At 38.5% G+C, this 23098-nt stretch overlaps 1 protein-coding gene across 2 annotated transcripts; it reads right to left on the reverse strand.

Annotated features, from left to right (window-relative positions):
- Positions 1 to 989: 989 nt before the first annotated feature.
- GJA1 (gap junction protein alpha 1) lies at positions 990 to 14330 on the reverse strand. Of its 2 annotated transcripts, none has more exon segments than NM_001244212.1 (2): positions 990 to 3903; positions 14139 to 14303. In NM_001244212.1, a coding segment is annotated over 1 exon segment (1149 nt). In that variant the 5' UTR covers positions 3888 to 3903; positions 14139 to 14303; the 3' UTR covers positions 990 to 2738.
- Positions 14331 to 23098: the final 8768 nt, after the last annotated feature.

Consider the following 23098-nt stretch of genomic DNA (forward strand, 5'->3'; position numbering starts at 1 on the left):
AAACAGCAAAGACAAACCCCCAAAACAAAGATGTGACTAAACTGAACTAGGGTTCTTCTAAATTAGTAATAATTCTATGCTTCAGTAATCTATTGGCTTCCTTTGTGATAAAATTTTCTAAGTTAACAAACTTTCTTGAAATTTGAATTATTAATATATTTTATGTTTAAATTTTCAGCAATACTACCAATTACCCAGAATTGTTCTTGTCTCTCCAAATGGTTCAGTTTTCCTTGGGTGTTAAGAACTTTTAAAATTTTCTTTTCTGTGTTTGGAGTTCCTGTTGTGGCTCAGTGGTTAATGAATCCAACTAGGAACCATGAGGTTGTGGGTTTGATCCCTGGCCTTGCTCAGTGGGTTAAAGAATCCGGCGTTGCCATGAGCTGTGGTGTAGGTCGCAGATGCAGCTTGTCTCTTGCGTTGCTGTGGCTCTGGGGTAGGCCGGCAGCTACAGCTCTGAGTGGACCCCTGGCCTGGGAACCTCCATATGCCACAGGAGTAGCCCTAGAGAAGGCAAAAAGACACACACAAAAAAAATTTTCTTCTCTGTTTTCAAAATGTCTTGGAATAACAGAATCATAGATCAATTTCACTGTTTTGTCACAGAGCATAATAATACTCAAACTGGCTTTGCTCTTCCTTTATATCCAGGAGGCTCTACAGCTTTAAAATTTCAGCATCTTTATCCTTTTTTTGCTTACTTCTGTCATGTATAGGGCTACTAAATTACTCAATATTACTTTAGACTCTACCACACAGCTCATTAATCTTATATTCAAAATTTAACAATTATATAATATACTTTGTCTTCTTCTCAGTTGAATAAATATCCAAAAATGTTAATCAAAACTGCACTAAACCTAGCTAATACTATCCTTTTAAGATTTTGCAATCTTGTCAATCTTATTTGCCCAAATTCTTATAACCAATAGAAATATTTTGATAATTGTGAATAGATGCAGTAAGAGTTTTAAAAATCACACAGAATATAGAGGCTCTCTTTATACTAAATTAAAACTTTATTGAATAAAGAACACTCTCCAGAAACACATGATCTGATGGACTAGTCTACATTACATGCAATGAAGCTGAACATGACAGTAGTTTAATATGGAATGTCAAACAAATTAGTATTTCTCATTGTACAAAACTGTTTATGTTGTTGACATGCAAGAAGAAAAGTACGATACTCTGCGTTTTCACTAATTATCTGTGATGAATTTTAAAAAGGCATTTGAACAAACTGGTAGATTTCTTTAGGACAGATTTCAAATAAATTAGTTACATGTGTACTACTGAAAGCTCTTTCAACCTCTCTTGCATTCCAAATAAAATCTTAGTGCAAACATCAAAGTTGTTGGTTGCTCCAAAAGACTGTCAAACTCATAACAGAATACAGTTTCTGAATTAATGTGTATTAAGTAGCACAAAACCAAGAATACCAGTTACTGCAGAATTCATTTAGGCACACTCAATAGTCCATTCTAAGCATTTCTTCTAAGTCTCTCACATTAATTACTAAAGCCTGTTTACAGTACTAAAATTCTATCATTCAAGCATCAATGATTATATTTCAGAAAAAAAATCATTCATTTCAGCAATAGCATTAACTGCTATATTCTAAAAAAAAAGAAAAGAGAAAAAAAAGAATCATAATTAACAAAACTAGTATCCATAATAGGATACATGGGGAAAAAAAATTTTAGGGAAAAAAAAGTGTGCTTTACTTGCACAGCAGGAATTATATAATGTAAACACCATGTTGGCCCATACCATGAAATCCATGAGAAAAGTTCAAATTTGAACACTGTGTGCATTATTTTCAAATCTGTGTTTGTGAGTTTATACTGCATCTGCTTGTACCAATACATGACAAATAAAACACACTCTTCCACAAACATATACATACAAGTGATTGTTAAATATTGAGCATGGCTTGCTTCCCTGACTCTAACTCAAAAAATGTTAAGTGACATCCTAACTGTTTAAAAAATGTTTACAGAAATCATTAAATGGATGTGATAGTAGTTGAGGAATGACGTAAAGTGATGGTAATAATATAAGCAAGTGGATGTAAAAAAGAAGGTTTGTGTAACCGGCTGAGATTTGCAAATGCTTGGAACATCTTTTTCTGTGGGCCTTGTCTGAACTTTTAACTGATACCAAGATTAAAAAATATAGTAGCACAAGTCCATTGACACCTGGAGGGTCAGGCCTAAAAAGCTTACCTTCAAAGTGCAAATTTTAACAATGGAATGTTTTAGCAGGGACTCAAGGAAAATCCTCTGTCTTTTTCTTGAAAAAGAGAAATAAAATGTTCAGGAAGTATTTTCTCCTGGCCAAAGTTATTTCAGTTTCTTGGTAAAATGAAAAAAGTATTTAGCCAAAAACATCACCCACTCTTTCACATACACAGAGCTATTCTTAAGGGTATGGGGAGGAGAAAAAGCCCTTACCTATAGATCACCTAATGCAACTGTTATTTAGAACTTAAGTTCTTTAAGTCAACTACATTAAATACCAACCTGTACCTCCCTCATCCCCTCCCTCTCCACCCACCTATCCCTAACACCCCCTATGAACCAGGTATTCTAATGTCTTTGTGTTTTCTAAGCCTTGTGACAAGGCTGTTGAGTACCACCTCCACTGGAAAAAAAATGAACACCTAAGGTGCACTTTCTATAGCACCTTTTTCTTCTCCACAACTGAGTGGAATCTTGATGTTCTCAAGATTGGCTCTAGATCTCCAGGTCATCAGGCCGAGGTCGGCTGCTGGCGCGACTGCTGGCTCTGCTGGAAGGCCGCTGGTCCACAATGGCTAGAGGCTGGAGTTCATGGCCAGCATCGAGTTTTTTAGAATTCTGGTTGTCATCGGGGAAATCAAAAGGCTGTGCATGGGAGTTAGAGATGGTGCTTCCTGCCTGCCCCATTCGATTCTGCTCGGCACTGTAATTAGCCCAGTTTTGCTCACTCGCTTGTTTGTTGTAATTGCGGCAGGAAGAATTGTTTCTGTCTCCGGTAACCAGCTTGTATCCGGGAGGGGACATGGGTGAGAGCGGAGCAGTTGGTGAGGAGCAGCCATTGAAATAAGCGTATTTTGGAGATCCACAGTCTTTGGAGGGGCTCAGTGGACCGGTGGTGGCGTGGTAAGGATCACTCTTTCCCTTCACACGATCCTTAACACCCTTGAAGAAGACATAGAAGAGTTCGATGATGTTCAAGGCGAGAGACACCAAGGATACGACCAGCATGAAGATGATGAAGATGGTTTTCTCCGTGGGACGAGAGAGGAAACAGTCCACCTGGTGCGGGCAGGGATCTCTTTTGCAAGTGTAAACAGCACTCAGGCTGAATCCATAGATGTACCATTGGATCAGCAAGAAGGCCACCTCGAAGACAGACTTGAAGAGGATACTGATGATGTAGGTTCGCAGCAAGCCCCCTCGCATTTTCACCTTGCCGTGCTCCTCAATGCCGTACTTAAACTTCTTTATTTCTATCTGCTTTAAGTGCATCTCCACGTTGACACCGTCAGTTTGGGCAACTTTGAGTTCCTCCTCTTTCTTGTTCAGTTTCTCTTCCTTTCGCATCACGTAGAACACATGAGCCAGGTACAAGAGTGTAGGAACAGACACAAATATGATCTGCAGGACCCAGAAACGCACGTGAGAGATGGGGAAGGATTTGTCATAGCAGACATTTTCACAACCGGGTTGCTGAGTGTTACAACGAAAGGCAGACTGCTCATCACCCCAGGCTGACTCAACAGCTGTGCCCAAGAGCAGGATTCGGAAAATGAAAAGGACTGACAGCCACACCTTCCCTCCAGCGGTGGAATAGGCTTGAACCTTGTCAAGGAGTTTGCCTAAGGCACTCCAGTCACCCATGTTGCCCGGACACTACCTGCAAAGAAACAAAAAGACAACTAAATGACCACAGACTACAAATTATGAGTTTAATATGTAGTTTTTCTGAGCCAAGAGTCAAAATATTGTAAAAGGTCTCCTATCTTTCTAAATAAAAACCCCACAAGTGCAAACTCTTCCATTTTTCCCTGAAAAGAGGTCTCAAATTTTGAGATATACTAAATCTTAGAAATAGCAGATGTGAAGTAAATTGCAATCTCAACCTGGTCAGGATGTATGACTTGCTCAACCACTGCCTCACCACGTGATTTGAGAAGCTGTCTGTGCTAATTGCCTCTGCTTATTTTATACATCTGATAAGTGAGGACAGTTCTTCCCTGGTAAGCCTGTGCCTGCATGCACACCTAAGCAAAATGCTGATGTGTGGTGTTGAAAACACATGGGTACTTAAGAACTAGGTAAGAACACCCATACCCATGCGCAGGTATGCAACCTTTTTTAAACCTCCATCCTACCACACAGAGCACTTTACTGCACTTTATTCTTATTTGTACCCTGAAATGTTCCTCCTTGGCATTTCTTGGGTCCTTTGTGCATACTCGATCTTGTGATCATTTACACCACTCTTTCTTCTTAAGCACTGATTTATAGGGTTCCAAAGGCTGTCTTCCGCCCAGAGGAAAATATGTTGTACTGAAACACACCATTCTGATACACTTTGTGTCACTCTATGCAGGAAGCTACTTTCAAAAACAAAGACTAAATGCACATCACATTTCAAGAAAGAGTTCAATAGGCCTCAAAACCAATTATAGCCTGAGAAATGAAAAAACGACTTTAAAGTGTTATCTCCAGTAAAAATAATTGTTTTTCATCACTTGATTGCTGTATACTTTCAAGTTCCTTTATTGGGCTTTGGGCCCTCAGCCTACACACTCTAACTTCCTATCAATATCTAGATACGTTAAGCCTAGGACTTCCCCATCAGGGATGAGAAATAGCCTCATGTCTACAGCGATAACAGGAATCCCACAAATTATTTCTCTAGTTCAATTTATACCTCTAATTGCCAATAGTCCATTTAACTGATGGAAATTGAGGTCTTAAGTATACAGGAAATATTCAGCTATAGTAGAGCCAGAGAAAGACTTTCAATCCCAAGAACAAGGCTTTCCAATGCACTGGTCTTGAAATTATAGTAAAGCTGAGTTAAAGCAAGAAATGCTTCCATGCTTTGATATATACAATCTTAGCAGAGGCTGAAATCTGGGAAGAAAGGAATAACATTACATGTGGCGGCCATAAGAATATAGTCTAATTTTCAGCAGAGAGTAATTAGAGGGTTCAGAACAGGATGAAGTGGCCAAAGATTAATTAATTATTAAAGCCAAGTAAAGCCAAGACTTTCCAGGAGCTTACTAATGGATTTTAAATAGTGTAACTAAAAGTAAGATTATACAGGCTTCTTAGAAATATGTTTGTTGTCTGAATATAAAGAAGTTTTCTCATCTGGTATTAAACTACGAGCCATCTCCTTGCAGGAAGGAAATGAAATCCAGGGGCATCTTCTTCCCCACCAAGCAATACTACATTTCTCTCTAATGCCTCTACCTCCTGGCCATAGAAGCCAGAAAAAAATGAACTGGAAATCTGGCTTGGAATTTCCTGGATGGAACAAACAAGAGAGGCTGACCCATAAAGTGAAACAGCACCAGCTATCTAAATTCACACTCAGTGGGGATCTTTGATGGCAGCCCAGAGGCTGGGGACAAAGAATGCGGGGTGGGGGGCGGGGGGTAAGAGTTGGAGGTAGCTGGGCAGGTTACAGGAAGTAACACCCTTCTGCCAGTGGTAATAAAAAAGGGAGCTTCTCCTCTAGGAAGGGCTATTTTAGATTGTGAAGTGACAGTGAAATTGATGTATGGAAAGAACAGTGAGACAAGAACAAAGGCTTGTAGGATTGACAAAGAGAGGTCAATAGCCAGGGGAAGGCCTGAAGTAAGAGGGAGTAATTTAGCTTTGATGGACAGCTTGAAGGTGAGAGAAAGTGAAAAAAAAAAAAAAAAACAAAAAACCCTACAATTTAGCAGAGAATACTACACTGGGAATGAAGAAGTACAGTTCATGAGGGTCAAACAAACATAACAGAATTTCTGGAACTCTATCAATAGACAGTTTCTATGTGATGATGTGTAAATTGGCCCTAATTCTGTTGTAGAGAATCACAATATTTTTCTAGTGTCATCTGCTTTTGCTCAATACTCTAATTGTTGGGGGGGGGGACAAAAACGATTAAATATAAAATCATAAACTGTACACATTTCATCACATTCATGCAGTGATTGAGCCCAAGAAAAACAATGTGTTCCAGCCACATTGAGAAGTTGTCATTTTGGTATGTCATTACTATTCAAAGTAAAATATAATCATGTAGATTCTTGTGGCAATTAATTGCTAAGCTTCTTTAATTCTATAGAAAATAAAACTTGACTTTCATATAATTCTGAGATTCTACAAAAATACACTATAGTGCCACAGATTGTGAATTAGGTCACTGAGCAGTTCTCTAGGTAGCAGCAAAGTTGTCTTTTCTTTAAATAAGCACCCATGCAGTTGTTATTTGCATTAATGAGTTAGTCTTTCATCTGAGTAAGATTAATTATCCAATTGGACATCAAGTATCCTTTAACATGCAGATACCTGTTATTAGCACTATCACAGAGACCATCAGATAATGTTTAATGTGATGGTTTTATACTTCTCCTTATGATTCTCAAGGAAAAGTAACAAAAATAGTTACCTTGTTTGGTAGTTGTTCACTGTTGTGAACCAGAAGTTCTATCAAGTGGTTGTCCCCCCATCCCCATTAATGTTTTCATTTTTCCAAGTCAGAGTTGAGAAATGCATGCCCATTTACAGGGAAAGGTCATAATTTCATGCTACAGAATCCCTAGCATTGATTTACAGACTATATACCTCATTCACATACACCAGGTTAAATAGGTAATTATTCCTTAGCGGATACATGAGAAAATCACGACAGCTGAGCATATACCCTGTATATTCATGGCTTCACCTCTAGGTTCCCAAGGTGAAACTTTATACGTAGATTAAGTTCTAGGTTAAAGGGCTGCACAAAGTTCTCATTAGGAGCAAATGCCTGACAACAGCTGAACTGTCCTTCTTGTGTTCCCCATGACCACGTTAGATCACATTTTCCACTGCTCTTCACGGCCCTCTAGACTACAGGCTAAAAAGCACAGGCACTCCAAGTGTGACCTGCCCAAGGACGCTCTGGAAACTTTTCAGTGTTTCCTGAACAGCATCACCATCCCTTCACAGTATTTGCTAAAAACATGCATTTCTGGCACTCACCAATTTGAATGAATACGATGGGGTTGTAGGGAGAGAGAGAAGAATGGCTGGGAAATCACTTTTTTCTCTCTTCTTTTTTTAAACAAATGCACCGGGTGATACGGAAGTAAAGTTTTAGGCCAAGAGGCAAAGGTTTCTGGAAACTTTTTGGTGCTCTCTCTCTTATTCACAATGTGAATATGTGTGAAATATGTGTGAAAATGTCAGGAGAGCAAAAAGGGACAAAGTATCTAAAAACACCAAGGGGATGGGGCTGGGGGCAGGGGTGTCAGTGTGAGGAGCAGTGGCTCTCTGAGCTCCTGGAAACTGAGCTCACTCTTCACCACCCCTCATCCCTCCATCTCCCCTGGCTGCTCCCCAAGAAGCACAAGGACGCAAATGCTTTATTCAAAACGAAAAGAAACCTTCAATTTTAAAGTCCTTTTGACTGTCCTCCTTTCCAGATCCTTATAAACAAATCACCATGCCAAAGGTACAGTCAAGTCCCTGTGTTGCTAATGTTCCCATAATCATTAGCAGAATTGCAAAATACTTTACTTTCAATTTTAAAGATTCTCCCAAGAAGAGACACTATAAACAGCTGACTGGGGAATTAAAATAAAAAAAGATAAATAGGGAGTTCCCATTGTGGCTCAGTGGTTAACAAATCCGACTAGGAACCATGATGTTGACGGTTCAATCCCTGGCCTCCCTCAGTGGGTTATGGATCTGGCGTTGCTGTGGCTCTGGTGTAGGCCAGTGGCTACAGCTCCGATTCGACCCCTAGCCTGGGAACCTCCATATGCCGCAGGAGCGGCCCTAGAAAAGGCAAAAAGACAAAAAAAAAAAAAAAAAAGGCAAATAGGATTGTTTCCTGATAAAATAATTTAATGGATTTTTTTTTGAAGGGAAAGGGAAGTGCCAAGTATGTGTTTCTAACATCCTAAAACCGAAAAATTATAAGCCTCAAAACTAATCTGTAAATCCTCAAGTTTTTCTTTAATTTTTGTAAGAACACCTCTCCCTTACAGTAAATGTCTCTGAGCAGGCTCAGTTGTGACCATTCCTCTATAGTTACAACAGCCAGATGTTCTTTTGGTAATATTTATACCCATACATAATTAACATAACCCACATTCAATATATCAGCAAATACCATAGGCTTTATCTTCCCCCCAAACAGACTATGAGTCTCACCACTTCTGCTCTTAGTCTGATCTCAGTCATCATCACCTGTCTTTAGGTTACAAGAGCCTAGTTACCCTGCTTGCCAATCTACTCTCTTCAAGTGGTCAATCTTGAAAGAAACTAACAAACAAGCTGAGCTGCCCTGATCAGCTCTGCTCCATCCCTGTAGTTCGCTCTGATCTCACCTCATCAGCCTGTACTCTAAGCACATCATTTGTTATATTCCTTGTCCTTTTTTTGTTTTTTAATGGCCCTTAGCTCTACTCGACATATTATATAAATACCTGTTTATTGTCTGTCTGCCTTCATGACAAGGATTTATCACTATCTGCTTCCCTCAACTAGAATGTGACTTCTGTGACTGAGGGAGTTTCTTTTGTCCACCTCTGTATCACCAAGGTTTAAAACAGTAAGAGATAATGCATAAATATCTATTGAATTAATTAAATTGGATTTGTACAAAAAAGGCACCAGGTTTCACCAGTTTTGTTGTTCACTACCTCTTTGGGATGCTCTTCATTATAGTTACATATCCCAAACTTCAGAACTTTAAAATTAATTAAAAAGGGACTTTCATGAGTTCTGTGGTGGCTCAGTGGTTAAAGAATTCGATTAGGAACCATGAGGTTGCGGGTTCAATCCCTGGCCTTGCTCAGTGGGTTAAGGATCCAGTGTTGCCATGAGCTGTGGTGTAGGTTGTAGATGCAGCTCAGATCTGGCGTTGCTGTGGCTCTGGTGTAGGCTGATGGCTACAGCTCCAATTAGACCCCTAGCCTGGGAACCTCCATATGCCATGGGTGCGGCCGTAAAAAGACAAAATGACAAAAAAAAAAAAAAAAAGGGACTTTCACAGAAAAAAAGTGGGATTGTCAGTGTCTTGTATTAGACATACATTGTCAAGTGATAATTGCTGAAACAGAGAACTGTCTGTTGAAACAACATGCTTTAAAGGATTCCTGAGCAGATGATATGACTGAATTAAGGAAAGCCTATTTAACAAAGAGCATATTGAATTTATTAGACAAGGTAATAGCGATTTTGGAATTTTGCAGAACTGCATCAGCTATCATAGATCTTTATTCAATCTTACTATTACGCTGTTTTATTTTAAAACAACAACAAACTTGTGTTGTCATATCACAGTTCTACCATATTCTAATTTTGACGAGACCACAATCGCTGAGAGTAAAGAACACCATAGTGTCTTGCAATGGAAGAAATAATGTGTTAATACTTGTGTTTATCTCAAGAATGATAAATCTTGGGGTAAGACTAGGGCTCTGAAGGGAACAGTACCAGCTGATATCAACCCCAGTTAATACAGTATCTCCATATAGTTTGAGTGTGGGTAGGCAGTTAAGCAATTTGAATCAGGTACCACAGAAAATATATATTCCCACTTCATCAGATAATATACACAAACTTTGCTTCCTTATACCTGGGCAGTTAGCTTAACTCTATAGTATATCAAACGTATTCCATGTAAACATCTATTCTATTTAATACTCTGCCCCACAGCACCCTGATTAGCCTTAGATTCCTTTGTAAAGAATGATACTGCTTCATTCCCGAAGGTATTTGTTGTGTGGCATTGATTTTTATGGGGGGAAAGAAAACACTAACAAGCCTTTCTTTCCTTGCCTCTCACTCTTTTCTACCACAGAGTCAACCCGCATCAGCCTTCACGAAACAATGAGATGGGAGTTGAGGAGTGAGGGACTCCATCCAAAGAGAAGATGACACCTACCAAATACAAAGTCCCCTCCCTAGTTCAACAGCTATCACTCACCTCCCCAACTAATAGGAATTTCTCATGGTCATTTTAGGGGTGCTAGAGGAAAGAGCCTAAGTCAGATGCTGCAGACTAAAAGCTGGGTTGACTGTGATCTGATGGGACTTCAATGCTATTTCTGTCACTTCTGGGTGCTTTCTCACACCTCACCTCCAAATTGACTATTTTTATTGAACAGCCTAGTTATTTTATCCTCATATAAACACACCCTCAGAGCCCTCACAAGTGTATTGATTAAGAAGTTGATTTTCCTTAATGAGAATTGAATGAGAACTCATGCACATGAAGCTCTTGGTAAAAGCTCAATAAAGTTTAGCTATTACTCTTTAGATGGTCTTGAGATAAAGATATAGCCCATTTATTCTCTAACTTTGGCATCCTTTCTTTAGCAAAATAGCTATTAAGAAATGATTAGCATTTTGGTAATAGCAACCAAAATTAGTTTTCAAGGAGCCCTTGCAATGAGTACAATATTATTATTCTGGCAATCTCAAAAAGATTTGTGGGAAGGAAAAATTTACCCTTTATCAGTTAATAGGGAGAAAAGGCCATGAAGAGGGTCTGCCTGTTTTGTGTTTCTAATTGGAGGCATCTCTAAATCATGGAAAAAGTCCTATCCTACAGAATGCATCTCCCTCACTGAAATTGCTAAAAAACACTGTTTTCTATATCACTGTGAAATATTCCATAACACCCACTTTTAAAGAAATTATTTAGAAAGCTAGGAATATTTGGATGTGAAGATCACAGAAAATTTTAAGTTTAGTGTTAAGGAAACACACACACACACATCAACGGCCCACCATGGTTTGGGTTTTAACTTTGGCAAAAGACAGTATGTACATACATAGCCAAATGGTGAGCCTAGACAGGCAAAGTGGAGAATTTAGGTAGTAATCTAAAGCGAGAAAAAAAAAAAAGTCTCCCATGGAGGAGAAACTCTGGGGACTTTTTTTTAACTTGACTTATCTACACTGAATATTGACATTAATGGTAAACACTATGTAATTAATAATTAATAAATAACTTTTCTCCCCAAATCTGAACTGTGTGTGCATACGCTTCCACAATCTATTCCAACAACTGAGAAGCTCAAAGGGAAGTCAGAACAGGAAAGGTGGAGTAGAAGGTATTAATCACTGGTGACTTTCCTATCATTCCCTTCCCTCGGGTATCATGTACAGAGGCTCTGAGGCTCAAACCAAGCTACACCTCTGGATATCATCAGAGAAATGAAGGAATGCACCATATCATGAGTTTTCCATCCTTCTCTACTCAGGAATTGAAAACATCTCAGTAACAAAACAACTCTCAGTATCTGAAAACACACCCTTTCGGATGCTTGCTTGGAACTTTGTTTCCTGGGAAGGGCCAGCAATGTAGGAATTGTACTGTAAAGGGTGAGGAATTGAGTGTTTGGGGCAGCTGTGGTGATCAACTATAAAAGGTAGTAGAAAAATGGGAACATGTTTAAACAGTGAAGAGAGTAGAATTAAAGCATTATCAAAGCATTTTCCAAGCAAAGGACGGGTGACAACCACACCCTGACTTGGAGAACTACAAAGCACAACACAAACATCTTGCCACGACAAAATGTTTTTCTACCATTGCCATCGTTCTGGCAACTCGGCCTACCTAGAAGAATTACTCTTTCCCTGAAGTATTTTCTACCTAAGTGGCTTATTTCTATTTTAGGGACAGGGCTAATTTAATTAAATCTCTATTACTACAGGATTTTATTTTCAAGAATCCTTGTTCAAAAGTTAGGCTTTAGGAAAAATTTTCATAATCTACTCTTCAAATTGCCTCTTCATTTTAGACTAAATTCAAATGTGCCTAATTTTCAGAGGGTGAGATTAAGCATCTTCTTATTACTAACTTGGTTTGGAAGGCAGAAGAAATTAAACCCACCTCCAAATGCAACAATGTCTATTTTTCCAAGTTTATAGTGCTCCTCTTTGTACTCTGGGAGTACAGGCAACCTTAGGATAAGGATGAGGTTGCTCAAGGAGGGCTTTTGATAAACTTTATGGGAGATGCTCTGTAAACATCTGGAGGGCTAATCAGTAGGATACTGTGGTCGATCCGCTGCTAGGAACTCAAAAGTTGAATTTCCAAATTCTGTACTGATTTACTCCTGGACATGTCATTAGGTCTTTACTCATTTCATTACGTGGCTTCCTCTGCGCTCCCCTACCCGCTCCCCACCCCCGGATTCTTAGGAAATTTCGAGAACTTACTGAAGAGTTACAAGTGTCATTTAGACACATTAATTTCCAAGGTACTCAGGTTTCCTCGTCATGGCTTACACACTAGGATTCAACAGGTTTGGAAAAAAAGAAAAAGAAAAAAAGGGCACTGCGGATGGCGGTGAGAGAAAAGGGAAATTAGATTGACACATTTAATTCAATTAATCATTTGCTATTCTTTTACCATTCGGCATGATGTCCATCTCCTTCAAACCCACCTCCACCGCTCCCACCCCTTCCCTTCCAGTGGCGGAACTCAGACCTGCACTGGGTTTAACTTTTAAGCATTTGAGGGAAATATCCGCAAACCTTTCCAAAACCTGGAGGCCGGGGCAGCCCAGGAGCCGGGGCGAGCCAGGCGGATGCTAAAATGGCAGGAGGCACCCCGCGCCCGCCCGGCCCCAGGCCCCCGTCCTCCTTCCCCAAAGCTTTCATTTTTATGTGCTTTTGAGCACTCTCTGGTGCAAATACTTCAAACTGTAGGGTCACAGCAAGAATTTAAACTAATTACTTCAGTCCCTGGAATTAGAACAGACAAAATCCTTACCGGGCACGAAAATGCATGGCTGCATTTCAGGCTAAAAGAATGTGGGTTACTCACAAGAGCATGTAAGAAATTGAACCTTTAAAAATGACAAATCGTCTTTATCTTTGCCTCCTGGCAGCACCCTGGCGGCTCAAACTCAAAAAAGTTGCCCCAGAGCTCTTTAGTGTGTGGCAGGTTCGGACAAGCAGAAGGTGGTGGCAGTGTGTTTGTGTGTGTGTGTGTGTGCGCGCTCGCGCGCGTGTGTGTGTGTCGGGGTTGGGGGGGGGGGGCGGTAGCTCCCTCTAAGGCGCTGTCTTAAGAAATTTCGTTTCATATTCTCTCTAGGAGCCCCTGTCTTAGGAGACCGTTTTGAAAATGCACCCTGACATGCACTCTTTTCTAAACTTCTGTTCTCGCCCTAACTTAACGCTTTGTAAGTAACGAGCAGGCAGGCATTCAAGAGATTTCACCTCCTGAATTGCCAACGTGGTCGAGTCAAAGGTGGCTTCCCTGAGGGTCTCAAGATTTTTCCCTAGTGGCGGCTAACACAAAGTTAACTCTTTACTGTTGCTTTAAGAACCTCAGCATTACAACCCGTATTTTTACACCTTTTTGTTTACCGGGGGAAATTCTACGAAGAGACCACGTGGAAGTCAAGTAACCGCAAGGTCTTAACAAAGCACTTTGTTAAGAAGTCTGCTTTTCAAGGCTAGAGAACATCAATCAAGATTTCCATATGAAAAAGCACAAAGCGTAGAATTCTATAGCAAGCACTCTAGGCATCTTTGCACTTTGATTTTTTTCGTTGTAGCCAGTCAAACCCCCAACCTAGGCCCCCCAAACCACACCCCACCCCAAAAGTTACAAAGCGTCTAGACTATTACTAATTACCAAAAAAAGTGAAATTCTACTCTAAAATGAGGAACCAACCAAATATCCAGAAAGGTATGAATCTTATCTACCTGTTGCATTATTAAAAGATAACTTTTTAACAGTCAAAAAATAAATACCGTAAGTTCCATTTTAACTTTAAAACTAGACATTTCAAGTTCATCATTCCCTTTATATCATATCAAAGCTACATTTAACACTTTAAAAAACTTTAGCAAAGTTTTAATTGTAGAAAAAGAAAGAAATAGGTAAAGTCCTTTTTGAAAACTTACTCTTTCCCTTAAAAGAAGTGAAGTAGGCACGCCTCAGAGGATGAAGTAAAATGAAAAAGCAAGTTCAGGCACTCAGACCTGTCTATTTAAAGTTTAAAAGTCTGCTGCTGTTTGGTACTTTCCTCACTCCTTCCCCCTAATGAAAGAAAAGTGCTGATACCTCGTAAAAGCTTTTTTCTTACTTGGAGCACTGAGCTTTTAAAAGTTTCAAGCCACTGACTCAACAAGGAGGAGGGGCTAGGAGAAAGGGGTGGGGAAGAGGAAAGGCGGGCGGGAGAGTGGCGAGGAGGCCGGCAGCCGAGAGGGGTGGGGCGGGCGAAGAGGCAGAGGAGTAGCTAGGTCCAGATGAAGTCCAACTTTAAAACTGCTGACGAGAGACATGAAATGGCATTAGAGACCTGAATGCCATTACTTGTAGTTACTTCTTACAGTAACAATTACGGGTTTTAGTTAGTGCTTTTTTCACCCAAAGTCCAGGGATAATAAAAAGTAATGTATTTTATATTATTACTACCTTTTCTAAGATTTTATTTCCTGTAATATATGTATATATTACACTAAATTAAAGTGGTGGAAAAGTGTACAGCCAGGGCAAACTTCCTATTGGCCAAGGTGTGTGTAAAGGTGGGTGTGAGTGAGTTATTTGATGAGCTAATTCCTCCCCTCTTAGTTTAAAGGGACAATTAACAAAGGAAATGGAGATGGGATTGAGAAATTTGAAAAACGAACATTTTAGGATGGTATGCCCATCCCAAATCCACCTCTCAACTCCTTGACTGCTTTAAATTTCATTCTTTCCCACAGTTTTGCAAAAAATATATATATTTATATTCATAACTGTATTATAATACTTTTTGACTGTTAAATCTTCCTATCTGACCTCTACCAAATCTCTGGGGAACTGAAAATTTATAATATCCTAGCCCCATTCATGCCAAAAATGAACTCTCTTTTGTAGTGAAATGTCAGGATATTTTTTATGGAAAATTCAAATGTTAAGGCCCGAAACTCTCAGCTTTCCTTGAGACCATCTCTCTCCTTAAAACCCACTGGAGAGTTTTCTGCTGCTGACCACAGAGATCTGGGTATAGTTTTTATGTGCTTTTCCACCACTTCCAGGGCCCTCCCTCTTCAACAGTCTGCACTAGGGTTTATAACAGCCTGAGTCATGTGTCCTCAGTCTCAGAGTGGCCGGGTCCTTTGAGGTCTGTTCAGAGGCTACACTAGAGGGCTGTGGTAGGAGAGTTCCTCATAAACTGGCTTCAGTGATGCTCCTGGGGTTGGGCAGGGAACTCTCTTGGGCATTATTCTCTGGAAATAAAGCAAACTCATCCAGCGGGGATACTCCTTACTAATACAAATACTAGGAGGAAAAAAAAAAAACAAGTAGGATAGGAAGTATTTTCTGATAGATACCTTTGCCTAAATTTCATTTCATTGAAATGACTAATAAGGCACTTTTTGAAAGGTTGTAGTTTTAATACACAATTTTGCTCTTTCATTTGCTGGCTATTCTGTTTCTAAGGGTACATTTTTCTTTATGTTAAGGAAGAGGAAAAAAGAAATAGAAGTTGTACTCTAACTTTCAAGTCTTCAAGCTTAGCAATCCATAAATACTCTTTTGCTCTTGTATTTATAGTGTCTTTTCCTTCAAATGAGTCTATGGTTTTGTCCTAAGTAAAAATTACTTCCTTTGATTCAGAACACATTCATGAAAATATGATTTATTCTTTTTAAGAACACCTGTTTTCCTTTTCTCCCTCTTAAAAAAAAAAAAGTCTGTGCTTCATTCAATTTGCATAATTATTTGGGAGTTCCCATTGTGGCTCAGCAGGAACAAATCTGACTAGTATCCATGAGGATGTAGGTGCAGGTTCCATCCCTGGCCTCACTTAGTGGGTGGGGGATCTGGCATTGCCTGTTAGCTGCAGTGTAGATCACAGATGAGGCTTGGAACCTCCATATACCAGGGGTGCGACCCTAAAAAGCAAATAAATAAATAAATAAAATTACATAAATATTTTCTTTATTTTTGTACAATTATTTATCAAGCACAATTATTACTGAAATCATCCATTTTATTTAAAAAATTTCCTAAAATGTTAATTCAGAATTAGTTGCATTAAAGAAAAGTTGCAACTGGCTATTCTATAACAGGATTTTTTTAAATGAAAAAATCGTGTTAAATTTCCAATTCTGTTCTGTTAGGTGTATAGAAGGATGTTGTTATCTCAGCATTCTAGCATCTTTCCTTTTTAGTCTGTTGCCTATGTGACCAATTTGAAAGAGATAGAGGAACTTCTTGATACCAAATTAAGTTATTCATGGAAATCACTTGATTTATTTTCTAGGCCAAAGGGATTATTCATGTTAGCCAATAATTAAATAACAAGTTCTCTTAACATATGGAATGTACTATATCTTTTATTTCTAAAATGATTTTCTCAAAATCATTCATAAAAGATGAAGATATTCTTTGTGATCTTCTCTTCTTTTGGAATAATGGCACCAAGAGTGGCAATAATGGCACTATGAGTAATAGTGCTCAAGAGGAGCTGGGTCACTGTGAATGGCTTCCCTGCTGGAACAATGACAACAGTTATTATTCAAGGACACCTTGTAACTTCTCCAAATGTCTACCAGCAACTCTTATACTTCATACTCTAGCACTGCTGGTAAGTTACGTTTTGACCAATAACATATTTTTAGTATTTTTTAAAATAAGGTATCCTATTTATCTGAAGCTTATTTTCATTGGGATGTTTTGCAAAACTTGTGGGACAGACTTTTTAAATGTGTTTTTCTCATAGTCTCAAAAATGCCGATGCCATTTCATGAATATAAACACTGACTTTTCAGAACTGTACCTTCTCTGATTGCCAGGCCTCGTCCATGCAGAAGAAATGGATGTGGCTTGATGTGCTAGGCAATACCACTCTTTGAGGGATAAGGGACAGTCACTGAGGGTTCTGTTATCTGCAGTTTCTTTAGATGCCACCGTGAGCCAGGCTTTAGACTCTGTTTTATCCATGTTGCTCTGTGCACTGAGAAACACATGTTATTGGCACAGAGAAGAAGAGGATATTTTTCAGAATCGTGAGAAGTATTTCTTAATATGAAAACCAACTGCATTTAAACTTTTTCACCTTTGTTTCAAAATAGCATTTTTGGAAATATTAATAGATACATGGATTAATTTTTAAGGACTTTCTTTATCTTACACAAAACATTAAAAAATAGTTGATGGCTGTAGACTGAAGATTAAAAAGGAGAATACTGTAAAGACAGAGGAGTGAGTTATAAGGGTCTGAACTAGGGTATTAGGAGTAAGAAAGGACAAGAAGGTAGAATTACCAGAACTTGATGACAGCTTGAATGGGGAGGACAAGGGCGAGGAGTGTGGAGACTGATTCTGGAGTTTTGATTGGAAAAATGTTACAAAAAAGGAAGTCCAGAGGAGGAACTGATTTGCTAAAGGAGATTTAATTATTTCAATTTGGAATATTTGGTATGAAGAACTGAAACATTTTGATAAAGATAGCTGACTGGCAGAACATGAGCTGTGGAGTTCAGTGTAAAACTGTTGTAAGATTTGGGATTATACTCATAGTATTGATATTTGAAACCACAGGTACCGAAGAGATAACTAAGAGATAGGATGTAGTCAGTGTGCCAAAAAGACAGCCCATACATAGCCTCAGTGGATTTCCTAATTTAATACAGGTGAAGAAAAAGAATGAAAAAGGAGGCAAAGTAGAATCTGCAAAAGAGAAATGGGTTTATTTGTAAGGAAAATATCATTGTACTTGGGAGTGTCTTAACTTGGAAAAAAAAAGAGCAGTTACTCCTTTAAAACAAGAGTTAATGAAGACCACAAAGAAAAAAAAAGTTTTAAAGTGGAAAGTATGTGCTTTTTTAATTTGTTTGTTTGTTTGTTTAAAGGAACATGTTCATTATTTTATTTATTTATTTAGGCTGTCCTGTGGTTTATGATGTCCCCAGGCCAAGGATCAAATCTGAGGAACAGTTGTGACCTAAACTACAGCTGCGGCAACGCTGGATCCTTAACCCACTGTGCCAGGCCCAGGATCAAACCTGCGTCCCAGTGCTCTCAAGATGCCTCCTATCCCATTGAGCCACAGTGGGAACTCCAGGGGTATGTGCTCTAGAAAGCTAGAGTTTGAAGGTAACTTCTCAAATAAAGTAGATGAGGTTATCAGCGAATACTCAGATTAGAACAAGTCGGTCAGAGTTGAAGATTGCAAGACCTTGTCAGGAATCCAAAAGCAGCTGTAGAAGAATAAAAGGATGGTCAAAGACTGGAAGGTAGAGGATGATTTCGTATGGGAATAAGATAGTATTGTGCTATGGGTTTCCTTTCATTAAAATCAGAATAATTCTTTCCAGGCACCAAATTTCCATTTTATCTAATATTTATTGGACCATGAGGAAGGAGGAAAAGTTAATTTGCACCTCAAGAGTATGCAAATTCATAAATACTCTACCCGATTTGGTAAAACCAGCCAGAAAATGTCTTCCTAAAGTGACTGTTGGTCAGCCATGTTTCCTTTGGAACAGTGCAGAGTTCCCAAGATATAACCAACTTGTGCTAGAATCCTTTTTCAATATATTTCTGGAGTCTTAACAATTTACTTCAGAACTCTAGAATATTCACTTAACTGAAACAGGTTAGCCATTTGTTTATCATTCTATCATCTTTGAGAGATGTTTCAGGATAAAAGGTTGTTTCAACCTGTTTAAAAATTTGAACTTATTCTCTAGCCTACACCTATTTCCAAGTGAATCTTACTGTGAGGCTACACACAAAGTATTCGTCGAAGGAAGAATTTTGTTGTTGTTGTTTTCTTTTGTTTAATAGGAAAGAATCGCAGCCAGTAGATAAATATGTCTTTGGCTCCACCTTCTGTACAGAGTGAAAATCAGCATCAGAGGAAGTAACAGATAAATTTAATACTTTCACTTTAAATTTTTTTTCACCTTTTTAGTGAGCATGGTTAATTATTATGATCATTTGTGAATGTTTACATTCATTCATTCATTAAATATTTTATGTCTCAGGAACTATGCTAGCAAGGATTTTTTAGTTATAAAGCTAAAGACAAAAAATAGTATTGGGTTAAACTTTATTCAGCATTAGGCTTTGAGTTTTCTTTGCTTTATTTATGTATTTATTTATTTATGTATGTATTTATTTGTTTATTGTCTTTTTGTCCTTTTCTAGGGTCACACCTGTGGCATATGGAGCTTCCCAGGCTAGGGGTCTAATCAGAGCTGTAGCTGGCAGCCTATGCCAGGGCCACAGCAACGCTGGATCAAAGCTGCATCTGCGACCTACACCACAGCTCACGTCAATGCCGGATCCTTAACCCACTGAGCAAGGCCAGGGATCGAACCTACAACCTCATAGTTCCCAGTGGGATTCGTTAACCACCGAGCCACAACGGGAGCTCCTTCTTTGCTATTTTTAAGCAACCAATTAATGGGTGTGCCACTTTAAAAAAAATACCAGAAGCAAAGCTTGGAGGTTTTGGATCTGAAAGTCTTGATTTTGTGCATATATTAGTTTCAATTATATAAGGACAAACAATACAGCATTTGCATGAATTGACAATCGGCTGTTTGCTTTAACAATTTAAGTCAGCTGAATATCATCTAATAAATAAGAAAATATTATATTTTGGGATGAATAAAATAAACAATATTTTAGGACAATAAAATAAAAATTAGTTAAAAATAATTCAGTAAAGCAGTTATCTCATCAGCATAACCATTCACCATTGTTTGGCATTGTAGTAGATGCACTGGAAATTTGGAGAATATAGAAAACATTTTATAAGTGCAGGTGATTTCTTCATGTGCAAAAAGTTTGCAAACAATTAAGAACATGAACAAATGTATAGTTATAATAAAATGTATGAACATACATATTCGTTAAATTAATGCCAAAGAAAAAGAAGACATAGCATTGCTTCAGAAGCTGAGATAAAAATTCCCAAATGAAATATTTATATGCTTGGTTATAGCACCACTTACCAAAGTCGTTAAAATGCCTTTCTGTTGTATGTCTAAGTCTGCTTGGTGCACAGGAAAAGGTACCTATGGACAGCTTTGTACAATATCTCTCCTTTATGGTGGGTATCACCAAATTTAATAGTATGTTCATTTAGGACAGCATAAAACAACACAATTATCTCTAATAAGTCACACATCATAGTAACTATAAAATTTTATATTAAAATAGTATAGCCCGCATAGTTCTAAATATGACGCAATTAAAAAACCCCAGTTCCCTTTGTAGCTCAGCAGCTACAAACCTGACTAGTATCCATGAGGATGCTGGTTGAATCCCTGGTCTCCCTCAGAGGGTTAAGGATCCTGCATTGCCATGAACTGTGGTGTAGGTCGCAGATGCGGCTTGGCTCTGAGTTGCTGCTGCTGTGGTGTAGGCTGGCAGCGGCAGCTTTGATTTGACCCCTAGCCTAGGAACTTCCTTATGCCTCAGGTATGGCCCTAAAAGGAAAAAACACCAGTTGATCCTTAAAAGGGCCCCCAGTTTTTTTAAATAATTAATTATTTGCTACTGGAGATGAGTAGTACGTGAGTGTCAGGTGGTTACTGATATGTAAACAAAGTCCAAAACTGTCATAGTAGACAATATGTTTGGAAGATTTAGGTGACTTTTTAAATTCTTGGAGAATCACATCATCGCCTACAACAAAACACTAGAGGCCAAGTTTAGCTCAATATAAAGTCAGAATATTATCATCCAGTGAAGTATAGCTTAAGGACATCCAGTACTCTTTTAGACCAAAACCAACTGATTCACTCATTCCCTATGGAGGCTACATTTTCTGTCATTAAGTTTCACCTTTGGATTAAGACACTCGAGTTTTTAAGAACGTGGAAATGGAGATAAAACTATATCCTTGGAAAGGGTAAAAGAAAAATTAACCAAAATTACTGTACCATTGTGACTTACCAAGAGGGTTTTAAAAGACGGGATATAGATTCTTATGGGAATAAGCAAAACTAAGACCGGATATAGATTCTTATGGGAATAAGCAAAACTGACCTAAATTTGAGCTAACTGACCTTTAACTCTTTTTGGCACATATTAGTGGCCATCACAAAAGACTGAGTGTATTAGAGCTACTTTCCCCCCAACCTCCGCCCCCAATGCCATGATACACACTAGTACTATCTCAAACTAAAGACCAAATCTGGTTTTACATTTAGATGCATATTTAATAAACACTTATCAGTAAGCAGGCCCTAAACATTTCATACAACTTACTTTATGTTTTCTATGAAGTCCCAACTCTGTTCTTTTCAGATGCCGAGACTATCACCTTGCATGAAAATTTCTTTTAAAGCATAAGTGACAATTTTTCAGAAACAGTACTTAATTGTAATAGATACTCTCCGATATCCTTTCAACAAATGACTGGATACAGGACCATTTGGGGGTCAAGTAACTAGTTTCTGAAATTCTTTTCACACAAAAGTCTCTAAATTATAGCCATTCTACATAAATTGAATACCACTTGTTTCACTAAGGAGAGCCTATTTCTACCATTTATTATGCTCATTAACAAATCATTAATTTCATCAGTAAAAATCCATATTTAACATTCAGGATGCTAATTAGCAAATATCTGGTATGTTTCAAAGATAAAGATACAGAAGCACTTGTAGACTTGTACATCTCTCTGAGTAACCTTTTTTTTTTTTTTTTTCAGGGCCACACCTGCAGTACATGGGACAGTTCCCAGGCTAGGGGTCAGATCAGAGCCTCATCCAGTTCCTTAACCCACTGAGCAAGACCAGGGGTCAAACTCACATTCTCATGGATACTAGTAAGGTTCTCAATCCGCTGAGCCACAACAGGAACTCCTGAGGTAGTCTTTTTGAAATATGTTTGCCACCCATGGCAAACCATGAATTCTTAAGTATCTAGACTTTACTTCTAACTTCAGCTAACCAACGCACAGATTTATAGCACTGCATCTTTGCTGAAGCTTTTAGATGTAAATTACAGACATCATAAAAAAGAGAAACTATGGAATTCATATGTCGTGTGATTCAATACACTGGGAAATGGAATTAGTTCCTGGATTCCTGGTGTTAAGGGATGGAAGCAAAAGCCATAAATTGAAAGGAGATACCACAAGAACTGGAGCACTTTGAAAACCTAGAGAGATATTTTAACAATTTTACATTTGAATTAAGAAGTTATGTATTTACCCCTAAAAATGGCATGTTTCAGGCCTGCTACTGAAACATAAATTAACATGAATGCAAATCAAACTTATATACTCTTGACAAGTGGATATATAATGGAAAATTATGCAGGCATAAAAAAGGATTAAATAATACCATTTGCAGCAACATGGATGAACCTCATAATAAGTGAGGTAAATCAGACAGAGAAAAATATCATATGATCTCACTTACATATAGAATCTAAAAAATGATGCAGATGAATTTATTTACAAAACAGAAACAGACTCCTAGACATAGAGCACAAATTTATGGTTGCCAAAGGAGAAAGGGAGGAATAAATTGAGAATTTGGGATTAACGGATCCACACCACTACATATAAAATAGGACAGGGAATATATAGCACAGGGAACTGTATTCAATATCTTGTAATAACCAGAGTTCCTGTTGCAGTTCAGCAGAAACAAACCTGACTAGTAGCCATGAGGATGCAGGTTTGATCCCTGACCCTGCTTGGTGGGTTAAGGGTCTCGCATTGCCATGAGCTGCGGTATAGTTTGTAGACATGGCTCGGATCCCCAGTTGCTGTGGCTGTGGTGTAGGCTGGCATCTGTAGCTCCGATAGTTCCCAAAGCCTGGGAACTTCCATATGCTGCAGGTATGCTCCCCTCCACCCCCCCAAAAAAACATTTGCAATAACCTATATGGAAAAGAATCT

This window comes from Sus scrofa, chromosome 1 (genome assembly GCF_054392235.1).
Source record: "Sus scrofa isolate SSC_HxYL_T2T_F1_AM1 chromosome 1, Sscrofa_HxYL_maternal_Yorkshire_Landrace_v2.0, whole genome shotgun sequence".
NCBI classification, from domain to species: Eukaryota; Metazoa; Chordata; class Mammalia; order Artiodactyla; family Suidae; genus Sus; species Sus scrofa.